The 24,142-nt window shown below is 34.1% G+C and overlaps 1 protein-coding gene across 4 annotated transcripts in view; it reads right to left on the reverse strand.

Annotated features, from left to right (window-relative positions):
* LOC143686150 (cytosolic carboxypeptidase 1-like) overlaps positions 1–24,142 on the reverse strand; it is a 108,633-nt gene that overhangs the window by 33,849 nt on the left and 50,642 nt on the right. For 2 of the 4 annotated variants that reach the window (XM_077163154.1, XM_077163157.1), the window contains exons 3-5: positions 20,111–20,174; positions 19,581–19,727; positions 17,424–17,555 (exon numbers count right to left, since the gene is read on the reverse strand). In XM_077163154.1, the coding sequence (XP_077019269.1) occupies positions 17,488–17,555; positions 19,581–19,727; positions 20,111–20,174 (279 nt within the window). In that variant the 3' untranslated portion in view covers positions 17,424–17,487. Of the gene's footprint in view, positions 1–13,858; positions 13,953–17,423; positions 17,556–19,580; positions 19,728–20,110; positions 20,175–24,142 lie in introns of those variants that run through there. The other 2 variants (XM_077163155.1, XM_077163156.1) reach the window with 2 other exon arrangements.

Raw genomic sequence — 24,142 nt, forward strand, 5'->3', positions numbered from 1 at the left:
AAGTTATGAAGTATGTAACAACATGGATGGACCTTAAGGACATTATGCTGAGCGTGATTAGCCAGAAACAAAAGGACAAATACTGTATGGCCTCACTGATATGAACTGACATTAGTGAATAAACTTGGAACATTTCACTGGTAACAGAGACCATCAGGAGATAGAAATAGGGTACAATATTGGGTAATTGGAGCTGAAGGGGTACAGATTGTGCAACAGGACTGAACATAAAAACTCAGAAATGGACAGCAAAATACTACCTAATTGTAATACAAGTATGTTAAAACACTGAATGAAGCTGAGTGTGAGGATGATAGAGGGAGGAGGGCTGGGGGCATAAATGCAATCACAAAGAAAGATAGATGATAAAAATTGAGATGGTATAATCTAGGAATGCCTAGAGTGTATAATGATAGTGACTAAATGTACAAATTTAAAAAACATTTTTGAATGAGGCAGAATAAAGGAATGTCATTACTACAGGGTGCTGAAAACAGATGGTAATTAATATTTTAAAATTTCATCCTGTGTGTGAGACTAAAGCAAAAAATATTTATTTGGTGCAAAATTTATATTTTGACTAGTGCATCTCCTAATGTAACTTATGTAGATAGTTGAACAACATAAGTACAAGGAACCTTGGGTAGGACATGAGAGCTTGTTGGTTTGTCCAGAGTGATGTCCCGATGAATCCCAGAGTGATTTGATCAGTGAGTAGAAAAGTATTTGCAAAGTCTTTTGCAATGGTGAGAACAGGGGAAAACTGAACCTCCCCAAGTTGAATTCGTGATACTCTCACAAGCAGTGTGGACAACCAAAGCTAAAGGCTGAGGCCCCAGTCTTGGGGTTGGTTCATATGAAACTTAACCCCACAAAGGATAGGTCAAGCCTACTTAAAATTAGGCCTAAGAGTCACCCCCAAGAGAGCCTCTTTTGTTGCTCAGATGTGAACTCTCCCTCCAGCCAACACAACAAGCAAACTTGCCACCCTCCCCCTGTCTATGTGGGACATGACTCCCAGGGATGTGAACCTTCTTGGCAATGTGGGACAGAAATCCCAGAATGAGCTGAGACTCAGCATCAAGGGATTGAGAAAAACTCTAGAATGAGCTGAGACCAGCATCAAGGGATTGAGAAAACCTTCATGACCAAAAGGGGGAAGAGTGAAATGAGACAAAGTGTCAATGGCTGAGAGATTCCAAACAGAGTCGAGAGGTTATCCTGGAGGTTATTCTTACACATTAAGTAGATATCACCTTGTTATCCAAGATGTAATGGAGAGGCTGGAGGGAACTGCCTGAAAATGTAGAGCTGTGTTCCAGTAGCCACGTTTCTTGGTGATGATTGTATAATGATATAGCTTTCACAATGTGACTGTGTGATTGTGAATACCTTGTGTTGGATGCTCTTTTTATCTACCTTGTCAACAGACAATTAGAACATATGGAAAAAAATAAATAACGGGGGAATGAATGTTAAAATAAATTTAGTTTGAAATGCTAGTGATCAATGAAAGGAAGGGGTATGAGGTATAGCATGTAAAATTTTGCTTTTTTCTGTTTTCATTTTATTTTTCTGTTGTCTTTTTCTTTTTCTGAATTGATTCAAATGTTCTAAGAAATGATCATAATGATGAATATGCAACTATGTGACGATATTGTGAATTACTGATTATAAATGTAGACTGGAATGAGCATATACTAAGAATGTTTGTGTTTCTTTCCTGTAATTGTTTTTTTTTAATTAATAAAAAATTTTTTAAAAAATGAACTGCAGGGGTTCAAGGGTAGTTCACTACAATTCTCACCTGCCCATGCAGGACACCCGGGTTTGATTCCCAGACCACATACTTCCCCCCAAAAACAAACAAGCAAAACTTAAAAAAATGGTGCTGCAATAACTGGATACACACATGGGAAAAAGTAATGAAATGTGATCCTGCCATACAGCATACAAAACAAACAGACAGACAAAATGCACTGGAGTATAAAATGTATCAAGTTTCAAAATGCATGTGAAAATACTCATGCCTTTATATCAAAAAAGCATTCAGTAAAATGTGTTTTTCTGTTTTAAAAATCATGAAAAAATTCATTCTGAAAATAAAGAATTTATAATGTCTAGACATATATGCAATATTAAATGAGTTCTACTTCCTTATCAAATTCAGGAACATATATCTTTACAAAATGTCCTCAACGATCATGGAAAAGTTCAAATTCTTGTTGTGTAAACTGTGTATAATTACAAATTAAACTCAGATATTCATAATGCTACCAAAAAGGGAGAATTAATGGGTTAAATAAAGATAGACTACTTTAAACTTACATAACACTTACAAAAATCCAAGAAGATAGTCTATTCTTTCAAGGGCTGATCCCATTGTGTTTTTCTTATCCTCATTGTAGACAAGAGAGTATAAGTTTAATTACAGGAGGAATGTGAAATATGATGCTCCATGAATAATAAATTTCATAAAATGTGTATGAATGATTCTGCCAAGTTGAGATTTGGGAGCTATCAAATAACAAAGTGACAAAATTGGCCAAAACATGCCAACTGTCAAAACAGTCATTTTCTTCTTACAAGTAGGCTTACATCGATAACCTGACAACTGTCCAAACCAAACTGTGTTCAGGAACTGCTGGCAGTTAGACTGGGAGACAAATTGAAAAGGACACACACATAAAAAATGTAAAATCAAACCTTTAAATATTAACTGAAAATACCATTATTTAGTTGATATTTAAAGTTTAAAAAAATCAGTTCTACACATTCAACATATTTTTTCCTGACAATAATAAGAGAGTGGAGAGGTGAAGAGCATAGACTCTGGAGCCAGATTACCTAGATTCAACTCCAGGCTCTGCCACTTACCAGATGACCCTGAGAAAGTTCTTAAACCCCTCTGAGCCTCAAAAATCTGTAAAGTGGAGATAACAACAGTACTACTCATAAAATTTTTGTGAGGATTAAATGTAAAGCTCTTAGCATTGTGCCTGGCACATAACAAGTGCCACATAAGTACTATTATTATTATTAGCTTGCTTTGTCATTTTATCACATTTAATTTATAAGACTTTTATCAAATGAAAATTTCAAGTTAGCAAAAACTCTCTATGGAGACAGAAAGAGATACTACTTTTTACTAATTACTGCCTGAATGTCTTCAGCCTAGAGATATTACCAATTTTAGTTAAACCAAGATGTCCAGATAGGAAAACAATCCAAGACTAAGTATTAGATCTATTCATGCTCTAGCAAAACCCTGAGAAACTCTTAAAATGTATTAAATGTACTGTTTGCAACTTAATTTTGTATAAGAATGAAAGATTAAATATTGCCAATAAGAGGAAAGCTCTAGTTCAAGTACAGGAATTAATTTACCAAGATTTAAAAGCTCCTTAATTAATAAATTTCAGAGGCAAAATTTCCCAATACAGTACTCATACTGTAAAGTATAACTTAAGGGTCCTGATAACTCTGGGTAAAATAATATGATCAGGTTTGAAATTACCTAAGTAAAACACAATTACATGATTGTAAAATTATTCAGATATCCAAGAACATTTACACAACCTCAGAGATTTATCATGAGATAGAATATAATTAGTAAAATACAATAGTAAAACAACTGTGTGGACAGTTTTTTTGCTGTTGTTGTTTATGGTACTTAAGAAGGGATTTCCTAAAATACTATACTTATTTTTGGCAATTAAGTCTTACTTCATTCTCTAGTCTTCCATTCAGATTCCAAAGTTCTTAGGGAATTTTTACCTGTCCTTCAAGGTGAAATACCTGGGAGAGAAAAAGCTTTGCCTCTCACCAAATATCCAGTTTAGTAGAATCCCAAAATTAGTGGTATTTCCCTGCCCCTAAATATCAAAGCAATCTCAGGACTGATTTCTTTCTTCTATATAACAATAATTTAATGAACAGCAATGTTAATATTATTTGGAAGAATAAGTTTCAATTGAAATGTTCTAAGTCTGTGGTGGTTTTAAAACATGGCTACAAATTTTTCAACAGACTTCCCATCAAGAGGTGGGTCACTTGATCGTATACCATGTATGCAATGCTTGTATGTCAAGAATGCTTGCATGTTAAAATTTGACAATAAAAATATTCATTAAAAAAAAGAGGTGGGTCAATGTAAAGCTTGTAATGACTTTTACCAAGAGATCCTAGCAACAGTGATGCTAGGTGACTTCTGAAGCTAGGTCTTAAAAGATCACACATCTTCCACCTTGTTGTTGGAACACTTACTCTTGGAGCCATGAGAAGCCACATAAAATTCCCCTACTACCATGAAGCCACCATGCTGTGAGGATGACAAAGCTACATAGAGGCCACATGTTGGCACTCCAGACAACTCTCCAAGGTGCCAGACATGTGAGTAAAGGAGCCTACAGATGCTTACAGTCCCCAGTCTTTTGAGCTATTTTCAGCAAAGAACCCAGACATGGTGGGAGGAAAGACAAAGCATCCCTGCCATGCTGTTTTCTGATTCCTGACCCACAGAATCCATGAGCACAATAAAATTATTGTTGTTAATGCCAATTAGTTTCAGAGTTGTTCATTATTCCAGAACAGATAATACAAACAAAGTCTACCAAGTATTTTGGAGAATATCATCATCTTAACCTCTAACCATATTTAGAAATATAGTTCAAATTTTATTCATCCTTAAAATCACAGGGTATAGAGCTATTGGGGTCTTTTTCCTGTCACTTAAACTGCAGTAAACAACCATTCCCAGAAGATCACACTATATTGCATTTTTAAGAAAGTTTTAAAAAAATTCTTATTTTATAACTTTTTCAGAGTTTCATTTTCATAGGTCTTCCTTTCAACTAACAAAAATCACTATTGTTTCTTGTTTCTTTTTCTTTAATCTTCTTTAGAATGAAATATCTGGTTATCCTCTGTGAGTTCTTTAGGATTATAGATATTCCTAGGTTATTGTCTCTTAAATGTTCCTTCCCTAACCAGGATAATCCTGGGTCTTTCAATCTTTCTTTGAAGTTCTTTTCCTAAGCACTTCAGTTGACCTTGTACTTTGTATCTTTTTATTCTATCATTTTTCTAGTATTCCATGTCCATCTTGGGCTGTGGAACATGTAAGTACATTAACCTAAGATCTAGTCAAATGTGAAACTAGAGAACAATTATCTCAGGTTCCTATATTGTTTCTATTTACACATATTAGCATTGTATTTGTTTTCTATATTTTTATTAATAAAACAATATACAAACATACAAATATTCTGAACATACAAACATTCCATACATATAATCAATGGCTCATAATATCATACATTTTCTTTTGAATTCACATAGGTATATTGTTGGGTTTTAATTTTTTATTTATACTAATTCTAATTCTTGTACTTAATTATTTTTCTGTAAATAGGTAGGAACTTTGGAGCAGTAGTAAAAATATGGGATTTGAAGCCAGAGACTTGGATAAGCCATATATTATCTAGGTAATCTTAAACATCTTAAAATCTTGCATCAGTTCCCTAAGTCACAAAGCTATTGGGAGGCTCAAATGTTCAACAGAGAGAAAAAGCTCTGTTCCTATCACCAAAGATCCTATATCTTGCCTTCCATGATGACCTATTTCAGTCTCATTTTTGTATTAACATAAACTTGATAACTAAACTTTATTCTAACAATCTAAGTTAATAATGAAAATAGTGGTTCTTAGAAGCAATACATTAAGAGTAGAATTTATTAATACCCCAAACTATCAATTGGAGAGCATTATCTACATATAAATATCCATGTTTAGTAAATTATCTCAAAAATGAAATTCAAAATGCATATCTTCCTTCTTCAAATTCCTGAATCATATGTATGTGTGTGTACAGGGAGTAGAAATGGTTACTTCCCTTAATAGGAAGGGATGATGCCAGAAGAGCCAGATTCAATTTAGTTATCATATCATGCGCCTCTTCACCTTTGGGTTTCACAATGAATTAACAAATAAAAAGAATCAGGATATACAATATCTGATACTTTATTTTTAAATAGACAGGTACTATTAGTATAGAAAGGATTACTTATAACCAGATCAATAAAACAAACCTATGACAGACAAAATAAAAGATGGAACCTTCACTAAAGGCACTTACTACATGGGATCTTACCTGTCTAGCTTACTATTTAGCAAAAACATTTAACATCCAAATTAGCATTATAATTATTATTGTTAAAAACAATAGCAACTACCATATATTTGAGAACTTGTGTAATGCTACCTTATAACTTTTAAAGTTAAAGCTCAAACAGATTCAGTAACTTTCCCAAGAACACACAATTGTATGAAGCAGCTCTAGCATCTCAACCTAGATGCATCACTCCAAAGCCTTTGCTCTGAGACACTGAACTACTGTGGAGGAAATAATTTAAACACATCACAGAAAACCTCATACCTCATTTTGGTTATATTTGATAGCAAATTTTAGACGACTTAAATTCATTCTTTCCTCTAGTAATCCCCATTTGTCAAGTGGTTCATCATTAATTAGATGTATGGTTGAGGATAACTTTCAACTCACGTGAATTTCAAGCTTGTGCAAGCAAATCTTTAGCAAACATTTTACGTTGCTGGGCTAGTTCCTCATAATCATTCCTACAAAATGCAACAGCTTATTAGAACTGTCAGTCATCTTCTAATTAAGCTGTGCTCATTAGAAAATTTTTACTCAGAATTAAATTGTGAGAGTGCTACACAAAATCTGAAGTCATTTTGTGCTGATAGTCAAAGGAAACTACTTGGTGCTTAACTTTACAGCTTTGAGGAAAACTATAACACAGTTATGCTTCCTGTGTTCATAATGATAATCTTAGATGGACCTTATACCATGAACCCTTATACATACTGATATTCCTAGAAATTCTGATAATACTTGTCAAGCAGTCTTCATTTAGCTCATTTGACTTTATTCTCCACAAGTTTTGTCTAAAATTTCCTTTTATATTATTCACCTAAACAATAGGAATAATACCTTAATGTTATCCAATGAAGACTGTTACACAATTTTTAACTAGAGCTTTTACCACTTATATTCTATAACATGCTTTGCTGTTTCTGGTATAAAATAGCATTTTGAGCCATTTTTAAAATAGTCATTTCAATGAAATTTAGGTTGGGAGAAAAGAAACTGAAACAAGCCTCAGAAGAACTCTCCTTCAAAATCTCTTTTGCTCTAATCTTAGGATTCAAATGCTTGTTAAAGGTAGTCCTATATTAATTTTTGAGAAACTTAGAAGTTTTAGTAAATGATTCTTTTCAAATATATCAATTATATTAAACTTATGTTTAAGTTTAATAACAACTTAAGAATGAAGTTAGAAATAAATGTCATGAATTCAGGGTCAAGCTACAGAAAATCATTTTTTACTCCATTTTTTTTTCTCCCCAAGGGAGAGAAAGGGAGGTAAAACAGAAAGATTTCCCATTTTTATACAGTGGGACTTTCCATGGTCTGGCTCCTAAAATCATAAATCAAAAATTAATAACTTTTTTCCTTAAAGACTAACATTTTTCTCATTTATTCTTTATCATTTAGTACTTAATCAAAACTACCCAAGAATATGTAGTTGGATTTCTTTAACAAATGAGCTATTACTTGCTACTAAGCTTAGGAATCTAATTGCAGGAACATTCACCAAAATTGTATATTGCTACACAATATCACATCTCTAGATGAACATTTGATAGACCTTTGATTCAGAGACAAAATTAACAGATTAACCTAATTTGCTTAATAACATATCAATTACTACAAGACTAATTAGGTGGCTGTATAGTTCAGATGGAGAAAAGCAGTATAGAAGCCAAAAGTCTTTTATTCTAGTTCTAACTCTGCTACTATCTCCCAGTTTCAACTCTGTTACAAATCAGAAGTTCTTTGTAAGGCATTTAAATTTCATGGTGTGTTTCCCTGTCTATAAAAGCAAAGGGATTAAAGTAAATTGGATCTAAGATCCTTTCAAACTCTAAGTTTATTATTCTATGATTAAAATATAATCAAAAGCAGTTGCCTCAAATCCTTTTTAAAAGTTGAATGAATTCTATTTTTATGAGAACTTATAACTCAAATTATGGAATTATAAAAGGAACTTCTTCACATTTGAAAATGAGTAACTTATTAGTAGCCTTACATACTACTAAAGCTAAAAGTGGCAACAAGTTACATGTTTAACTACCTATCACACTGTCATCAAAGTAGAGTATATCCTTTATGTCATACCAAGTTTAAATAAATTTTAATTCATGCAAATTAAACTACAGCAGTTTCAAACTTAAAAACTTACAAACAGGTTTTTATATAAAGTTTCTGTAACTCAGACATCAAAAAACACAGTATGTACTGCTGTTAAGGTTTAAAAAAATTCCAGCAGTGGAAGTTTGAACTTACCCAGTTTTATCTAATCATTGGAGAGTGCCTATAAGCCAGAGGCACCAACAGCAAATGGTTATGAGAGGAAAGGTGGAGACAGGTATAAAACATTTAGAAATCTTGCAGTAGGGAATGGCAAGAAGATGGATCAACTTCTCTGTCTTCAGATGGCTCTGGGGATACTCTCGTGTGAGGAGAAGTCTTAAGACTCTCTCCTGTACACTAAACACAGTTTTCTAAGGATTTTTAAAAATGTTTAAATGAGTTATTTAATAGGCTGTCTTTCCTAAGGTCTTTTTTCCCCTCATTTATCTCTTTAGTAAAGATGATTAACAGTGATTCCTTCAGTATACAAAAGACCAGAATTATGCTAATTTTCATTTTAGATGAAAACTTGGACTATGTATTCATTCCTCTTAATAGTATTTTAGTTTTATGTTTACATGTATGCTTCTTCCAGCAGAAAATCTCAGTAAAAGTGAAAAGGGCCTAGTGTGTAAAACCCTGACACAGAAAAAACATCTGATGTGCTTCAGACTGATCTGAAGCATCAGGCCCAAGGGTGGTCATGGGATTTGGGAATGTGGGGCATGAGACAGAGGGGAAGAGCTGCAGTACATTGCCCTTGCTTTAGGTGCCTACTCCCACTGTCCCACCCTGCCTTAGACACCCTTGGCAAGACAGAAAGAAGGGGAGGCAGGGGATGGAGAGAGGCAGACAGGTGGAAGGACAAGAGAAGCCTAAGCACAGCACCTGTTCCTGTGAGGGAGGAGGAAAATCCCAACCAGTTGGCAGCAATGGGAAGCAAGTGGTGGGCAGCGGACCACATGTAACAAATATAAATTATGACCTGGCCTATGAAGACTCAGGTTAAAAAGGCTCTGAAAAAAAAGACATTATGGAATTTATAATTCCCATTCATTCCCACCTGAATTCCACCTCCACAAGGCTTAGTTCTTTTAAATCAGCACTAAGTTCAAATGCTCTCAGAATTGGATCCTCCTCTGTTAACATTTTTAGAGCCGGACTGGCCAAACATCGATATATATCAAGGTGAAACCTGTGATCAAGTTTGATTCCATGATAGAAAATAAACTTATTTCTATCATAAAATTAGTATTTTAACCTATGATTATCATAAATATATAGGCATTACAATATTAAAAGAAAGATAAAACAACTGTAACAATAATTTATTATAAAATAACATAAGCACAAAAAGAAAATTATAATGAGGTATCATCTCACACTCACTAGAATGACCATTATCAAAAAACCAGAAAATGGTAAGTATTGGAGAGTAGATACTGGGCATCTGGTGCTGAAGGAATACAGAATGTGCATCAAGATTGATTATAAAAATTCAGAAAAGGATAGCAGAATACTATCTGATCGTAGCACAAACTACAAGTATACTCAATGAATCTGAATGTGAATATGGTGAGAGAGAAGGGCTTCGGGCACATATGGCACCAGAAGGAAAGATAGAAGTTAAAGACTGAGACAATATAACTTAGGAAGACCTAGAGTGGACAATCATGGTGAGTAAATGTACAAATATAAAAACATTTTTGCATGAGGGAGAACAAATGAGTGTCAACATTGCAAGGTGTTGAAAATGGGATGGTACACAGGAAAAAATACAGTCAATACAAGCTAGGGCCTATAGTCAACAGTAACACTGTAATATGCTTCCACTGAATTGTAACAAAGGTATTATGCCAAAACTAAATGTCAACAAGTAGAGGTTATGAGGGAAGGGTACGGAAGAAAAGGAAACATCTTCATACAGATTTTGGTGGCAAAGGTATGGCTATTTACTCAGGTTGGATTGTATGATGTATGACTAAAACTATTTAAAAGTGAACAGAGATAAACAAGCGCTAGAGAAAATGTGGGGAAAGAGATTCACTACTGGTAGGTAAGGTAAGAGGTGTGATCCCTCGGAGGACAGTGTGTGGCTCCACAGGAGGCTAGTGGTGGGATTGAAACCCCGTTGCTCAGTATATACCTGGAGGAACTGATTGTGGGGATAGGAATTGACATTTGCACATTGGGGTTTATAGCATCAGTGTTCAATCCACAATGGATAGAGGTGGCTTAAGGGTACAACAACAGGACTGGAGGGGAAACTGTGGTGTATACATACAATGGACTACTGAGTGGCTGTAAGAAGGAATGAAGTTCTGAGGCATGCAACTAGGTAAATGAACCTTAAGGACATACATTGAATGAAATGCCAGAAACAAAAAGACAAATATTGCCATTCCTCACTCATATGAACTAACTATAATATACAAATTTGGAGAATTGAAATTGAGTGAATGGATTATCAGGTGGAGGCCTATTGTTAAGCATCCTAGATTGTAAGCTCTTACAGCAGTCACATCTATTCAGGAGCTGTTACTGTTATTTCTAAATTCTGAGATACTGAGCTATTTGTGTATAAACTGATCATACCCTGGAACCTCGAGTATTTATGTGATACCTGAGACTCAGAGTTAGAGCCCTGAAGATACGAAAGTCAACAATACTCCATACAGGAACTGTTTTAAAAGTTGAAAAAGTGATGAGACTTTGACTAGAGATATAAATGAAGCTGCTCTGGGTAGGACTAAGTTAAATCAGAATACAGGCCAAAGGATGATATGGTATATATTTTAAAACCTCAATTTCTGTGTGAGATGAAATGGAGAGATGTTTATTTGACACAAAATTTATATTTTGGGTAGTACAGTATCTAATTTAACTTGTATGGTCAGTTTATTTGGATACCATAATTACATGGAATCTTGAAAAAGGCAAACCAACAACATTGTTGGTTTGTACAGGTTATAGAGATGCCCTGATATATCCCAGAGTAATTTGGGCAGAAAACAAAAAAGTATTTGCAAAGTCACCTTAGGGGGCTGGAGAGAATGGACAAAGTATTAACCTTCCCCATCCTGCCATCAGTCGGTACAACCAATTCAACAGGTGAGCCCTTGATCCTTGGGGTTCAAGCCTATGAAACTTGTTCTGGCAAAGGAGAAGCTAAGCCCATTTATAATTATGCCTAATAGTCACCCACAGAGAATCTCTTTTATTACCCAGATATGACCTTTGTCTCTAAGCCAACTTGGCAGGTGAACCTATTGGTGTTGACATGACTCCTAGGATGAGTGGGACCCAGCATCAGGGATTGAAAAAATCTTCTTGACCAAAAGGGGGAAGAGAGAAATGAGACAAAATAAAGTCTCAGTGGCTGAGAGATTTCAAATACAGTGGAGAGGTTATTCTGGAGGTTATTCTTATGCATTATATAGATATCCCTTTTTATTTTAGGGTGTTTTGGAAAAACTAGAGGGAAGTACCCAGAACTATTGAATTGTGTTCCTTTAGCCTGGATTCCTATTTTAGGGTGTTCTGCAGTAACTAGAGGGAAACACCCACAACTGTTGAATTGTGTTCCTTTAGCCTTGATTCTTGAAGATGAATGTATAACTCTATAGCTTTTACAATGTGACCATGTGATTGTGAAAACTTTGTGTCTGACTCCTGTTATTCAGGGTATGGACAGATGAGTTAAAGAAACAAGGGCAAAAAATAAATAAATAATAGAGTGGATAAGGGGCAAAAAAATTGGGTGGATCACAATACTAGTGGCCAACACGAGGGAAGGGTAAGGGGTATGGGTTGTATGAGGTTTTTATTTTTTCATTTCTTTTTCTGGAGTGATACAAATGTTCTAAAAATGACCATGGTGATGAATACATGTGAGCCACTGATTATGTACTATGGACAGACTATATGTGTGTAAAGATTTTCCAATAAAAGTATTAATAAATAAATCAATAATAGGGTGGTAGATAAGAATTCTGTATTTTATGCATGATTTTCCTATAAACTCAAATTTCTATAGCAATAAAAACAAAACAAAAATTGTCCTCCTTTAATGGATGGTAGGGATTTAACATCTTCTCTTAAGGTTATATGAAATTCAAAAATACATCAAATATTGATACTAAAATAAAACCACACCAATTATTTACTGAAGATGGTTTTTTAAACTACAATGATTTTTAAACTAGTAATTCATTTGGAATTACTGCCCCTCAACCTTCTCAACCTGGACATACACCATCTCTGAAACCCAAAAACCTAACTTTAATTGAAAAGCAATATAATAATAAGACAAATCTTCTATAGAAAATTCATATAACTACAGTGCTTTTTTTCCTAACAAAGAGGAAATGTGGATATCTGGAAAAATTGGAAAAAGTGTTTAATCTTCACAAGAGTATGGAAACATGCATAATGACAAGGATAAAGAGCAAGAATTTTAGATAAAGAATAGTGGAAAAACAGAAATACTAACAAAAATAGGCAAAGCATAAGTGCATGAGATAAATTTTTAAAATTCCACCTTTATGACAAATCTTGTTACACTGACAGCAACAAAGCTACTTGAGAGGGAGGAGTGACTAGGAAACACTCCTCACTTTGTTTAATTCTCTACATACCCCTAATCATTACCTATACTACTTTCTTGTTACAAATGCACTAGAGCACTAGCAATCATAGATACTATTTAATAAGTCCTGCAACTGTCAGGCATTTTGCATTTATCATCACATTTAATCCACACAATAGCCAGCAAAATTCAACACTAAGATCCCCATGAGGAAAGAGAGGCAAGGAAATAGAGGCTCAAAGAAGTGAACGGGCCTGGGCTACACAATAAAGTGGCAGAGTGCAGATAAGTCCACAACTTGGCCCATGGTCCTGGTGATGGCATGACTTGAGGGGAGAAACATTAGCAATTAAAGGATCAGGGTTAAAATAAAAAGGTTGAAAATGTTATGATTATTGTATATCCTTTTTAATACTTCTCACTTTTTCCCAGAGCTTTCCCTAGGTGCTGTTTGTTTCTATTACATAAATTCACCTCCAATATGCTGGAAAAAAAATATTAAATATAAGCAAATGATTGGAAACTGCTTTATTTTCTGAGATTAACACACTTATGAATATGTATATATATTAAAAGAAAAAAAGAATGACATGATTTTGAGAAAAGGAATGTATACATTTTAAGACATATTCATCTAATCATGAGAATGAAGGAAGGAGCCATTAAAAGATTGCAAAACTGGGTGGGGAGCATAGTAAGCACTCAATGATACTCTATAAATGATCCTTCTGTCTTTGTATTCACAGTATGTAGCAATGTTCAAAATCTGAATTTCTCTGAACACTATAGTCAGTTTTAAAATTTTCTAATTTTGATATACCTTTGAGGTTAAATTGTGTACTAAAGAACATCGTTATCACAATAAAATCACAAAAACTAAGAGAGATACAATTTACTTCAACCTGCTTGTTGTCTATATCAACATGAGGTCCATAAGATGAGGCACAGAATAATATAGGCTAAACCTCTATTTATATTCAAAACATTCACTCACTTCATAAGAACTGAATTCTTCATACTAAATGATCCAATGATTTTACACATCAGTTCCACCACTCCACTTTTCCCTAAGGATACTGAATTCACAGCTGATAGGGAAAAGATGCAAATGACTAAAAACCTCAATAAGTAAAAATCTGTATACTTGATGTGCAATAAATGTCACTCATAAAGTTTATTTTAGCTAATCACTGAAAGGGAGAAATTGTTATGGGAAGTTGCAGGAAAATTCTGAAACAAGTTATAAAAACAAAAAATTATAAAAAATAATTAAGTTGCCCCATTTGTTTATTTGATAAACTTACTAAACTCCATTAGTACCAGATCAAGGGAATGCAGAGACAAAATAAACAAAGACAATGTAGAAAAGAATGACAGAAACAATAAAAAGATAATTACTAATTACTTCCTATGTAGATTAAGAGTTGTAGGCTATTAGCCTAAACTATCGAGGAGCCCTTAATACAGAGGAGGACAGAAAGCATTTCTGGAGAAAATGATGCCTGGGCTCAGTCTGTAAAGTGAGCAGGAATTGGCTAGAACAGGGGCTGGAGGAGTTCGGGAGTGGATGCAGGTCTGGAATATCCCTGGAAACAGTGATAACTTGGACAACAAAACAGACAGCAAACACCACGGGTATGAGCAGATACATATTGTTAAAGCATGCGGTGTCAGATAAAGGCATGCTGAGTGGGAAGTTGATGTGGGAAAAGGAGATACAAAACATTTATGAAGGGCCCCAAGACTTTTAATTCTTTCAGTTAGAGGGAACCACCAAAAAGGAACAAATAATATCTGCATTTTTAAATAACCAGATCAGAATTCACACCACTCTGGGGAAGATGGATTTGAGAGACACATTAGGAGGTTGAAAAAGAGATAATGAGGACCTTAACTAAAGCAATTGTTGTAGGGAAAAAGAGGAAACAATTTCACTCATTTCATATAATATGTAAAAAGTTACCTAATCAGAAAATTCTGCCCAGCACTTCAAACTCTTAACAAACATTATCGAGAAAATTATAAACCATTTGCTAGACTTCTAGAGGCTAATTCAATTAAACATTACTAAAAATGTAGCACCTAAAGTTCTAAACATAATTCTAATTTCTACCACTCCATTATTCCTTTTAATTTTATGCTGTGCTATCTTCCTTTATCCTTAATTGGGGAGGGTAGGAATCAGCGGTTTATCTCTTTTATTTTAATCTAGTTCAGTTTTATATATACATATATTTTGGTGGGGAGAGGGGGTAGGGTACATGGTCTGTGAATCGAACCTGGGTCTCCCACATGGAAGGCGAGCATTCTACCACTGAAACACCCGTATACTCCCCAGGTTTATATTTTTAAATGAACATTTTCTGTTTTCTATCACATGTATTGTCATTTATTCCTTTACTGTATCATTCTTTCTGCTTCTTTGTTTACTGCTGTTTCTGACTTTTTTATTAGATATCTAATTCATTCATTTCCTTGTGTTCTTTTTAATTATATGTGTTAATTACTTGTGTTCAAAATGATTTTCTTCTAGATGGGGGGTATAGGGGTATGGGTTTTCTTTTTGGTGTAAAGAATATGTTATAAAATTCATTCTGGTGAAGAATGCACAACTCCGGTGATTACACAGAAAGCCACTGATAGTACACTTTGAATGGACTGTGTAGTGCGTGGATATATCTCAACAACACTGCTTTAAAAATAAAAAAGAAGCAAAGAAGAAATCACAAAGGACCAATGCAACTGCATAGGAATTTACAATTTATGTAATTTATGTAGGAATTAGAACATAGGCACTGTACTGGTTTGAAATGATGTATGTACCCTAGAAAAGCCATGTTTTAATCCTAATTCCATTTTGTAAAGGCAGCCATTTCTTCTAATCCCTATTCAATGCTGCATGTTTGAAACTGTAATTAGATCATCTCCCTGGAGATGCAATTTAATCAAGAGTGGTTGTTAAGCTGGATTAGGTGATAATGTGTCTCTACCCATTTGGGTGGGTCTTGATTAGTTTCTGAAGTTCTATAAAAGAGGAAACATTTTGGAGAATGAGAGCAATTCAGAGAGAGCAGAGCAGAAAAACACAGCTACAAAAAACAGAGTCCACCAGCCACTGACCTTTGGAGATGAAGAAGGAAAATGCCTCCAAGGGGAGCTTCATGAAACAGGAAGCCAGGAGAAGAAACTAGCAGATGATGCCATGTGTGCCATGTGCACTTCCAGATGAGCGAGGAACCCTGACTGTGTTCACCATGTGCCTTTCCAGATGAGACTCTGACTGTGTTTGCCATGTGCCCTTCCACTTGAGAGAGAAACCCTGAACTTCATCAGCCTTCTTGAGTCAAGGTATCTTTCCCTGGATGCCTTAGATTGGACATTTCTGTAGAATTGCTTTAACTGGAACATTTTCTCAGCCTTAGAATAGTAAACTAGCAATGTATTAAATTTCCTTTTTAAAAAACCATTCTGTTTCTCATATATTGTGTTCTGGCAGCTAGCAAACTAGAACAGGCACTTTACAACAGTTCCTAAAAAAAAAAAAAAAATGACTCTGTACTTTACAACTTCCTTTTCACCTTACCAAAATTGTAAGGCTGATCCAAGCATGGAAAACATTTATATTAATATTCTACAAATGTTAGTAAGAAAAACACTAAGGGCTTATAATAAATGGGCAAGGAATAAAAAAAAAAAAAGCCTTTCTCAAAAGAGAAAACATAATTGTGGGAGATATATTCACATAGAAATAAAAATATTAACTACAGAAAAAAAAGATTTTCTTCTGAGTATACTTTTTAGACTATTGTCAAGGGGGGTTTATCTGTATGTGCACATATACACATACATATGTACATACATTTATACATATATACACATACACACATATATCTAGCACTTTTATTATTATTTCATATAATATTCTGCAACTCAATTCTGGATTAATTTCTTATTTCTTTATGCAATTCTGCAACCAGAGAATAGAAATGAAAATCTGTATGGGTTTGAGACCTAATACCATGAAATGAGAGTCTGCATGTGCTCTGGGGGACACTTCATCTGCGGCTGAGTCTCTGTGATCCAGCTTCCTCAGTGGTGCCCATATTACCCATGCTCTGCTCTACCACTTCCCTATTGATTGCTGAAAATAATTAGCTCCAAGGGATGATGCTGACTGACACCTTCCTTGTCAGCTTCCCTCTCATCTTGGAAAACCTAAAGAGGCACTGGCAATCTTCCAAGCTGCCAATACCCTCAGATTCTTCCACAAATTTTCCACAGGCTGCCAACTCATCCACCTTCACAACAGTCCTTTACAAATTAGCAAAATTAATAAGAACAAATTAGGAGAATTTATAAGAACTCTAAAGATATTATCAATTCACCTTCATACCTGACATCAGTTTTGATATAGTTAAGGTTAGGAGCTACAATAAGCCAAATTAAGTCTTTCACTGGCCACAAATTTTGGAGATTTATGGACCCAAGATATTTTAAAACTTTTATTTTGTGTAACTTCACAACATTAAGGTAACTAAAAGCTGCTCTGAAATACTCACAGTTGGCAGAATACAAACGTAAAAGCTGAAGACAAGGCAGAACTAAGTGATGATTCTGCAAATTCTATTTGACCAAATTCAGGATTATAGTCAAAGCTCTATTAAGTCTAGCTTTCACTCCAAATTTCTTATCTGTTTAAAAAAGATAAATCACAATTTATTCGTGTGTAATTAGTAGATGAAATGAAGATGTTAAAAAGCAATGATATTTTAAATTTACATTAGGAATTCAAATGATCACATATAGAGTTGTACTGAAACAATGAAAATCATAGCCATTTCTGTATGATTTTTAAAAATAATCCTTCTATTTTTGAAACATGGTTGACTGGTTTGAAAGATGGTCCTAAGAGGAAGATGGGGGTGAGGGCAAGGGGGTTGCAGTAGCCTGGCACTGAGGTTGTCATGAAAGGAAAACCTTAGCTGGTCCACCACGGGTATAAGATTATCCAGTTCAATATTTTTCCCAGGAACACCATCCCACAGTTCAGGGTAATAGAAAAGAATCTAAATCCCATTATCAATAATATTTATTTAATATGAACTCTATTTTCAGACTTATAAAAGAATAAATATTTTTTAATTAACAGCTTACATAGAAAATAATTTGACAAATATTATCAAATAAATCCCTAAAAGGATAAATTTCTTGACAAAAAAGAAGAGAAAAAGAAGCATCTCTTGATTTTTCTTTTCAGAAAGAGATTAAAAGAGCAAAAGAAAACCTAGACAACAATTTAGACTGCTAAGATTGTAAGCAAGGAAAGCAAGCAGAACCAGCAGAGATATTTCATAAACAGGAATTTTAAGGAAAAAGAATCAAACATTCCTGAAGGAAAATTACTCTCACCTTACAAGAAAAAAAATGGATAGAAAAATCACTCAAGAAATTACTGCATAATGTCCTTGAATGACATAAATATGGAAAAACTAGGCAAATAGCAAAATAAAAGCATGAATTTAAAAGACTGTGCAGGAGAAAATAAAATAAGTTAACTATAACTTAAAAGGGGCTATCAAGATACATAAAAGGTAAATTAAAGATATCAATTATGCTAATTTAATTTCATGAAAATTAGATTAAAAAGATAAACTGGCTCTATGTAGAGTACAAGGTAAGAAATGACAATATATTTAGTTTCTCTTATTTTATTTTTCATTTGCAAGAACAATACTTCTTCAGCAATGCTCTTAAGAGGGAGTCCTTACATCTCAAACATAAGAGTTAAAGGAAAATTTGAGACCACTAACATATTACTTAAATAAACTGCATGTCCTTAAGAGGCCACTAACTTATTACTTAAATTAAGCTGCATATGTTTAAATCTAAAGGTCCCTAAGACACCTGGACAATTAGTTATCTCAGGGATATTGACTTTAAACACTTCTTCAAAATTTTATTTAAATATTTATATAATGCATAAAGATATCCATAAAACACATATATATATGCATAAAAATGATACACACATACAACCTCACTTTCCTGAATAAGCATTTTAACTCAGTATTTCAAAGTTCAAAATGCAAATGGAAGCCATGAGGCAATGGCAGAAAAACTCTTAAAAATAACTCTTCTAAGAATTTGAAGATCATTTTAACCTCTTTGGCTTTCTCTGGCAACCTAAATCAACTTCCTCCTTTATCCAGTGTTTCAAGTTTTCTCAATTTGCATTTTTTAATATTTTACATGTGTTACTGTTATAAAACTCAGCCTCATGATTTTTCATAGATTTCAAATTTCCTGAACACTGAAACCATGCAGCACAAATATAACTATTAATGAAAAGCAATGGCATATGTTATCTCTATGTTCCTTAAATAATTTCCAACCAAATTCCCTCCTTCTAGCCTCAATAATACCCATGTTATCTGTTTTGTTTATACACATACATGAGCATGCACACACAACACACACTTGTGATTCTGAAACACATCCCTTACTTTTTCTATCACATGCAAAAGAATTCCTCATGCATTTTTTGGATCCCCAATCCTTGTAGGTCACTAGTTGACCATAAAAAAAAACTACATTACTAAGACCAAGAAAAAGCAGTAGCATTTTAGATTTTAAAAATTTAGCAGTTTAAAGGCAGATAAAGTTAATGTTACAAAGATAGTTTCAGAAATAATTAACCATATAAATGAAACCCTTACCTTTTGGTCCAATCTTTGCAAGAACAGAATGAATCTGCACCATTAACTCCTCATTTGGGGGAGATTCTTTGCTGGCATTCATAAGTAACTGTAACAGTATTTGTGAACCACCTTTGGCAACTAAGAAACTTGATCTTTGGCCACCACCTACATTTTTAAGAAAAAATTAAAAAGAAAAAACCTTTCCATAACACATTACATATCACAATTTATTATCAGCCAAGAAATACTTAAAGTAATCACTCCCAAAATCAGATTTTGTTTTAGGAAATCAAATTTTGTTTTTGGAAATAGCACAGAAACATTGACAGGTTCAAGGTTCTCAAACACATGTGTTGCAGAATAGTATGAGGCATTCTCAATATCAAAGAACAGACCCAATACGAGGTATGACAATTTAATTGTCAAATTCCAGTATTCAGAAAAATTTCTATATCAAAAGGACCAGAAATTTTCAAAAAAAGGACATATGATACACTGTTGATCACTGTTTATACCCAGAAATTACACTAAAGGAAACAAAGGCTTACCAGCTGACACCAGCTCAACAAGAATGCTTAAGATATTAAGTGTAGTTTGAAGATCTTTCAGGTTCTGAAATAAATATTTGCTTCATTAAAACATTGTAAATTTGTGATTCCCAAACTTTTTCAACCAACCGGGAACTACCCATATATTATTTTTTCTTATTGTATAATATAAAATATATACAAAGCAAAGAAAGAAAGAAGCAACAGTTTTCAAAGCACTTTTCAACAAGTACTTGAAGACTTTTGTGTGTGTAGAAAGTGACATACATACAAAACAGCAAAAAATTTCAAAGCACAGCACAACAATTAGTTTTATAACAGATTTCAGAGTTTGACATGGGTTACAATTCCACAATTTTAGGTTTTTATTTCTAGCTGTTCTAAGATACTAGAGACTAAAAGAGATACCAATTCAGCATTTGTTAAACCCTACCTTCTCTGTATAACTCTATCTTTCTATCTCACTGTTTAGGGGTATGTGGGCTATGGCCATTCTAACTTTTTCATGTTGGAAGGGACTGTCAATAACATAGGGTAGGGAGATGAAACTAGCTGCTGTTCTGGAGAGGCTGGGCTCTCTAGGTTTCAGGACTTACCTGGTCCAGGGATCCATTTGGAGGTTGTAGGTTTCTGGAAAGTTACCCTAATACATGGAACTTTTGTAGAATCTTATATATTGCCCTAGGTTTTCTTTAGGATTGGCTGAAATGGTTTTGGTTGGCAAGTTATGATAGGTAGAAATGTGTAACTGAAGCTTGCTTAAGAGTGACTTCCAGAGTAGGCTCTCAACTTTATTTGAACTCTCTCTGACACTGATATTTTATTAGTTACATTTCTTTTCCCCTTTTGGCCAAGATGGAATTGTTCATCCCACAATGCCAGGGTCAGACTCATCCCCAGGAATTATCTCCCATGTCACCAGGGAGATTTTCACCGCTGGATATCAAGTCACATGTAGTGGGGAAGGCAATGACTTCACTTACAGGGTTGGACTTAGAGAGAGTGAGGTCACATCTGAGCAACAAAAGAGCTCATCCAGAAGTATCTCTTAGGCATAACTGCAGGGAAGCTAAGCCTCTCCACTACCTACATAAGCTTCACAAGACTAAGCATCAAGATCAAGGGCTTGGCCTATTGATTTGGGTATCCCTAATGTTTAACACTGTATCTGGCAATTCCCTGATGGTAAATTTTAACAGGAACTATCTCTATTTTACAGATGAGCTTTCCAATTTCTCTTAGAGCAAAAGTATTCAAGTTTCCACTATTCTCCTTTATCACTCCAGTCTCTTACTCTTGACATGAACAATTTGAGTTATTATTATTATTATTATTTTCTTAGTGTCAATATCATTACAAGAATGAATTTGTCATTTTAATTCATCTTTCTATAAATAAATAAGTAAATGAACCAAAGTTTAAAAAGCCCTGTAAAGTGTATGGTGACTCCCCAGCACCCTCTGTTGTCAGTTTCCTGTGTGTTCTTCCAAAAGGATTGTGCACACACACACAGGCATGTGAACCCTCTAGTGCACGGAACCCTTAGACCTTATAAAATACAGGTTTATTTCTCCAAATTGTACCACCCTATAGATACTGTTTTGTACTTTGATGCTTTTACATATCAATAAATAAAGAGCCTCTCCCTTCTCATCAAGGTCTACATAATATAGACCATTATATGGCTAGGTCATTGCTTATATAACCAGCTACTGACTGAATGATATCTAGGTTGCTTTTAGTCTTTCGCTATTAAAAACAAATCACAATAAATAACTAAGAGCATATCTTTATGTATTATCAAGTATACTTATATATGGATAAATTTCTAGAATTTCTGGGTGAAAAAATATGAGCATTTATTTTGATAGATATTACCACAAAATTGTTTTCCAAGGACCACTTTACATTCCCATCAGCAGTGGTGGAGGGTAACTGTATCTCAAAGCCTGAACAATCTAAAGAAGTGCAAATGATGTACTTTCATTACATTTCTTTTATTAAAAGAAGTGTAGCTAATAAAGTATTAGTGGCTGAGAGCAGTCCAATAGAGTTGAGAGGCTACCCTGGAGGTTGCCCTTACACAAACTTCTGCTAGACATTGCTACCTATCACAACCTGCTAAACCACAACCACAACCATTCCAGCCAGTCCTAAAGAATCCATATGGAATATATAAGATTCCACAAGGGATCCATGCACTAGAGTAACTTCCAGAAACCTAAAACCTCCAGATGGGTCCATGGACCAGATAAGTCCTGAAACCTAGAGGGCCCAGCCTCTCCAGAACATCAGATAACACCTAGGACAATATATAAGATTCCACAAGGGTTTCAGGCACTAGAGTAACTTTCCAGAAAACCTACAACCTCCAGATGGGTCCCTGGCCCAGATAGTCCTGAAACCTAGAGGGCCCAGCCTCTCCAGAACATCAGCTAGTTCCATCTCCCTACCCCATATTACTGACAGCCCCTTTAAACATGATAAAGTGAGAATGGCAATAGCCCAAACACCCTAAAGAGAAGGATAGAAAAATCAAAGGTGGTGGTGGAGTTAAACAGAGAAGGTAGGGTTATAAGTAAACACCTAAAATTGTGGAATTGTAATTCATGTCAAACTCTGAAACATGTTCTACAAATAAATAACTGTGCTGCTGTGCTTTGAAATTTACTGCTTTTTTTGTATAGGTTATTTTTCACAAAAACAAAAGAGAAAAACTCAATGATGGTGATAAAAAAAAGATTTAAGCCTTCTAGCTTCCTGTATTCTGGAGCAGCTAGAAGAAAAAATCTGAGAGGATTGTATGGTAGCCCATGACAAACTCAGGGATCTGTCCTGTAATAGCTTGTTGAAGAGTGCTTTGAAAACTAATGCTTTTTTATTTCTTTGCTTTGTATATATGTTATGTTTTACAATAAAAAAGTTAAAAAAAGGACCCTCAACATGACAAAAAAAAAGTGATCTTAAGTACCAATTGTATTTCTTTTTCTGAGTACTGTCTGTTCTCAACTTTTATATGTTTTTACTTTTTCTTTCTTACTGATTCACAGAATTTTCTTTATATAGTAACAAAATCATATGTGTTGAAAGTTATTTTTCCTTAGCTTCCCAATATCTTTTGATTTTTTAATGTATTTTACCCCCACGCATTTTGTTAATATAGTTGAGTTCATCAATCTTTTCTATATCTGTTTTTTTCATACTTAGAAAAGCCTTCTGTATTGTGAGATTATTTTAAATTTCCTCCATTACTTCCTCTACTACTCTTATGATTTCATTTTTCATGTTTAAATCTTTGCTTGATGTAGAAGGTATTTTTCTGTAGGATGTGAGGAGTAACTTTATGCTTTTCCAGGTGACTACCAATTTATTCCAACTGTACTTATTAAATAATTCCTCTATTTCCCACTGATGTGAAATGCTATCTTTATCAAATACTACTAAGTTCCCCAAAACACTTTAATTTATTTTTGGACGTCCCACTCTTGTACACTGATGTTTATCTATTCATGAGCTATTTTAGTTACCGATGCTTTATAATATGCTTTGATATTTAGTAAGCCTAGTCCTTTCTCATTTTTCAGAAATTCCCTTCTTATTCTTTTTATTTTCATTTGGATTTTAGTTGAAATTGTATTAAAAAGGTCAGTTTACAAAGAACTGTCATCTTTATGATGCTAGGATGAGAAGAACATGAGCCCATTCCTTATTCTTAACAATGTGCTGAATAAAATATATAATGATGATTCTGAATGCATCTAGCTCATCCATGCAAAACTTTAACACTGGATTAGATATTCAATTATCATCAATATAATATAGATATTCAACAAATATATGTAGTAAAACAGCTAACACAATATAATGAAAATTACCAATGCTGATAATTTAAAATTATTTTAAGCAAAATTCTTATTTCCAGTTAGGCTTATTTTCTATTACCAATTAAAATGGAATATTAAGATTAAAATTTATGGTTATCATTATAAGCACAGAAAAATGTACTTAAATGTTCACCTAATATAATATCAA

Source organism: Tamandua tetradactyla, chromosome 6, assembly GCF_023851605.1.
Source record: "Tamandua tetradactyla isolate mTamTet1 chromosome 6, mTamTet1.pri, whole genome shotgun sequence".
Classification (NCBI taxonomy): Eukaryota; Metazoa; Chordata; class Mammalia; order Pilosa; family Myrmecophagidae; genus Tamandua; species Tamandua tetradactyla.